The following is a 3,794-nucleotide window of genomic DNA, read 5'->3' on the forward strand; positions in this document are numbered from 1 at the left end:
TGGCTGCTGCCAGGACTGGGGCCCCTTGGGGGCAGCACAGGTAGATCAGGGCAGGAACAGTTTCTTGAAGTCCCCCCTTGCCTGAGGGAAAGCATGGCTGAGCAGGACAGACATGGCTTTAGCACCTCTCCTGGAGAGGTGATGACAGGCTCTTCCCGGTCTGGGTTTGTTGTCCCTGAGTCCCCTGCGCTGTGTTCCCAAAGGCACAGGAGCCGCCTGCCCCATGTCCCCTGCGTGCACTGCAGCGGCTTGGGATGCTCACGGGGCTGCAAAGCCACGGGGCACCGGCACGGCTGGGGAGGGAGGCAGCAGCCCACGAGCCAGGCAGCGGCATGCTGGGGGAGCAGGACGAGCTCCCTGGCTGCAAGGTCCGGCTGCTCTCCAGAGGAGCCACACAGCATTTTTAATCGGAGCCCGGGCTCGCTAATCTCTTTAATTCGTTTGGCCAGTAGGCCATTAACCCTGCACAGGGCAGCCCAGCCACGCCGGCAGCGGCATTGCCGGCATTTCCGCAGCCGGTGAAACGCAGAGCCCAGGGCTTACACCTTGCAAGGTAAGGGACGTGGGGAGGGCTGCTGTAGGTGTCTCGTTTGCAAGAGTATTTATTTGCTTTTTTGGATCGATCAGTCTGGGCCTGTTTCGTTTCAAATGGAAAGTTTTTTGCTGCTGGTTTGTGTGCACAGACCTCCTCCTGGCAGGGGCCCTGTAAAGCAGGAGGGGGACCGCGGGGGCCAGGGCATACGCACCCCGTCCCTCTGCTTGCGGTAGGACCGGCTCTGCCCCACGTCCCCGCATCCTCAGCAAGCCCCATGCCTGCGGCCCTGCTGGGTGCCCTGCAGCACTTGGCAGCCATCTAGGTTTTCTCCCTGCCTGATCTCTGAGATGCAGTGCCCGCTGTGCAGAAGTGAGCAGCACATCGTGGAGCAGTGGAGGAGTGTGGCCGCAGCAGGTCCTCTCCTTCACTTCCCTCCAGCTGGGCTGTCCTGTGCCCCTCAGGGCAGGATTGCACCAGCGGCTCCACTCTCCCTTTGGCATCTCTAGCCTGTGTCACTGCTGCAGAGAGGTGGGAAACACGGACCTTAGAGACCTGAGAAAACACCCAGGGGACAAAAGGAACCCAAAGAGATTGTCCAGCTGATGGTGCCAACACTGCTGTAATTAGAAAAAGAAATGACTAAAGAACCATTATCAAACCGTACACAAAGCGGGCTGGGAAATTGTCCAGGGGTGAGTGTTACAGGCGATGGTGAACTGCAACAGTGAAGCCTGAGCTCTGAGTCAGGCTGGACGGGAGCTCCCATGGCTGGGGAGCGGGACAAGCGCCGCAGTGTCACTCGGCCTGTCCTCTCGTGCTTTTTTGGAAATGAAATGCAGAGCAGGAGGAGTTAGGGAGGTGGGGACATGCTGCTGCTCGCTGCTCTATGTGCTGCCCGCAGCTGTGGCAGGGGCACTTGATGTGGGACAGCCACTGGCCCAGGGAATCTGGGGTGTCTGTGGGACTCCGTCCCTGCCCGGTGGCGGGGCTGGATGGGGCGTCTCAAAGACACATGCCATCAGAGAGAGAGAGAGAGAGCCCCTTCTTCCCACTCCCGCTGTGCGCCACCCCCCGCCCTTGATGTGGCTTGGGCTGGCTCACCTTGTGTCTGCTTTAACTGAACAGGAGATTTTCCTCTTTTCTTTTTCAGTCTGCAGAATTCTTCGAAATGCTGGAAAAAATGCAGGTGAGCAGCAGCAGCGTGCGTGCCAGTAACGCAAGACATTCTCTGCCCAGCAGAGGCTGCAAAGACAGAGATCCCACAGCAGCTTGTACATTTAACGTGCTGGGAGGCCTTGTATGATCATAACAAGTTTTGAATTATTGCTGACATCCCCAGCGCTGTGTGAGCCCTGCTGAGGGGGGGCACAGCAGGCGCTTCCCAGCTCAAACCATGCAGAAGAGAGCTGCACAGAAACACCCCAGCGCGCGGGGGGAGAGCAGTGGCTTCGGCAGCATCTTCCTCCAAGGTTATTCCACATCGCCCCGAGCAGTTTTGCAAAAGGATGTTTAGGGGCACACGCTGTGAGACGTGGTCCCATTGCTTCCTGGTAAAGTCAGCACGCCGCTGCCTGTCTTTGCAAATGGCAGGCTCTGGTACAGAGGATGGCTGTGTCAAGCACTGTCTTAGTACCCCTTGGGTCAGGGCAAGGCATTTTCTTGTCCCACACTAAAACATATCAGGATCTGCCCAAGGAGGAGGGTTGAGGGACCCAGGTGTCCCCTGGCATGTGCCTTGTCGCTGCGGGAGGAGCACGGGCAGGTGGTGCTCACCCCTGATGCCGGGGGCGCGGTGCTACCCCAGCATGGTGCTCCCCCAGCGCGGCACAGGCAAGTGTGAGCAGGGTTTGCCGTCCCCAGGCTCCTGCCTGGGACAGACACTGTGAGACAGCCGGGGCCGTCGACCTGCCACACGTCGGGGCTGTTGTCCCTGCTCCGCAGGAAGGCAGTGCAGGGATTTCCTTTAGGAGCCCATCCCGGAGAAATTAAGATGAAGCTGGAGTGGGGATATGGAGCATTTTGTGTTTGGTGCTGTACCAGCACCTGGGAAACGATAGTCCCTGCCTCACATTTAGACATTTTCAGTGCGGTGTCGCTGTGTCCCAGGTCTTGTCCTACCACATCGCTGTCACCCATTTTTGCTCTGTTACAACGGGGTCTGTCCTGGCATGCCGACAGCTCTGCCCGGCTCATCCTGGACAGAAACCCCCTCCTTTCATGCCACTCATGTCAGAGTGATTTCCGTGTAGCAAAATACCCTTGTGGTTTCGTCTGTGTTGTTGAACACATCTTAATTATTCAATCTATTCATTTTGTTCCAAACAGGCACCAAAACTTGAAGAACAGAGGACTGGAAGCCAAAAACATAAGGTTGCTTGACTTTTGTTTCTTGTGTGGATCTCTTCAAGTGCCCCCCTTATCTCAGGGCTTTAATGTGTATTGTCAAAGACAGTCACTCAAAGGACTGAAAAGGATTTAAATGTTATCTAAAAACAAGGCACTGATTGAATTGCAAAGATGAGAGAGTGGTGCCTGTAAATCCCTAATCCAGCTTTATGTCCAAACCTGTGTATTTCAGCGGCGAACTGTGTAAGGTGGTTGGGTTCTGCTGTAGAGCTGAGAAGCTTACACCAGTAGTGGAGACCCCTTTGGAAAAGGACTTAGCCGGCTGCAGTGCTTTCCCACAGACCCAGAGCAGGGAGGGGTTTCCGCGCCATGTCCCGGGGACTCAGCTGGGCTGCCATGGTGCCGGCGTGGTGCTGGTCCACCAGCCGCTGGCAGCACGGTGGCACCGCTCCTGGGGCTTGCGCCCTCCTCTGCGCACGGCGGCCTGGCCCGACGTGAGCATCGCTCTCTGTTACCGCCTGGCACTCGGTGCAGGGTGTGAGGAGGGGAGGGACCAGTGCAGCAGGCGGCTGGAAGCGCTCCCCGGGTTGGACGTGCAAGGTTGTGTTCTTAAGGGGTGGCTGGTGGGGAACAGATGGTCATACCTGGTGTTTTGATTCGTTTTTTCCAGGAAGACTACATCCCATACCCCAGCATCGATGAGGTGGGTGCTCTGGACCACCCTGAATGCCTTCAGGCGAATGCCTTTCCAAAATTGCCGGTAACAGGGGAATTGGCAGAGAGCCTGTTTCTGAGAGGAGCTGCACGAAGCACGTTCCCCCTCCCCACCTTTGTGGCTGCTGCTTTTCCTCGGTAGCACGTGCCCTCTTCTAGGAGAGAGACAAGAGGTTTTAGAGAGGGGCTGAGTTTGTCC

General features: G+C 57.2%; 1 protein-coding gene across 1 annotated transcript in view; it reads left to right on the top strand.

Moving 5' to 3' along the window:
* The window catches only part of RAP1GAP2 (RAP1 GTPase activating protein 2), a 21,601-nt gene that overhangs the window by 2,036 nt on the left and 15,771 nt on the right, over positions 1-3,794 (top strand). The window contains exons 2-5 of the mRNA XM_009318833.1: positions 1,686-1,721; positions 2,861-2,905; positions 3,552-3,584; positions 3,769-3,781. Of these exons, the coding sequence (XP_009317108.1) occupies positions 1,686-1,721; positions 2,861-2,905; positions 3,552-3,584; positions 3,769-3,781 (127 nt within the window). The remainder of the gene's footprint in view (positions 1-1,685; positions 1,722-2,860; positions 2,906-3,551; positions 3,585-3,768; positions 3,782-3,794) is intronic.

Source organism: Pygoscelis adeliae, unplaced genomic scaffold, assembly GCF_000699105.1.
Source record: "Pygoscelis adeliae isolate BGI_AS28 unplaced genomic scaffold, ASM69910v1 Scaffold392, whole genome shotgun sequence".
Lineage (NCBI taxonomy): Eukaryota > Metazoa > Chordata > Aves > Sphenisciformes > Spheniscidae > Pygoscelis > Pygoscelis adeliae.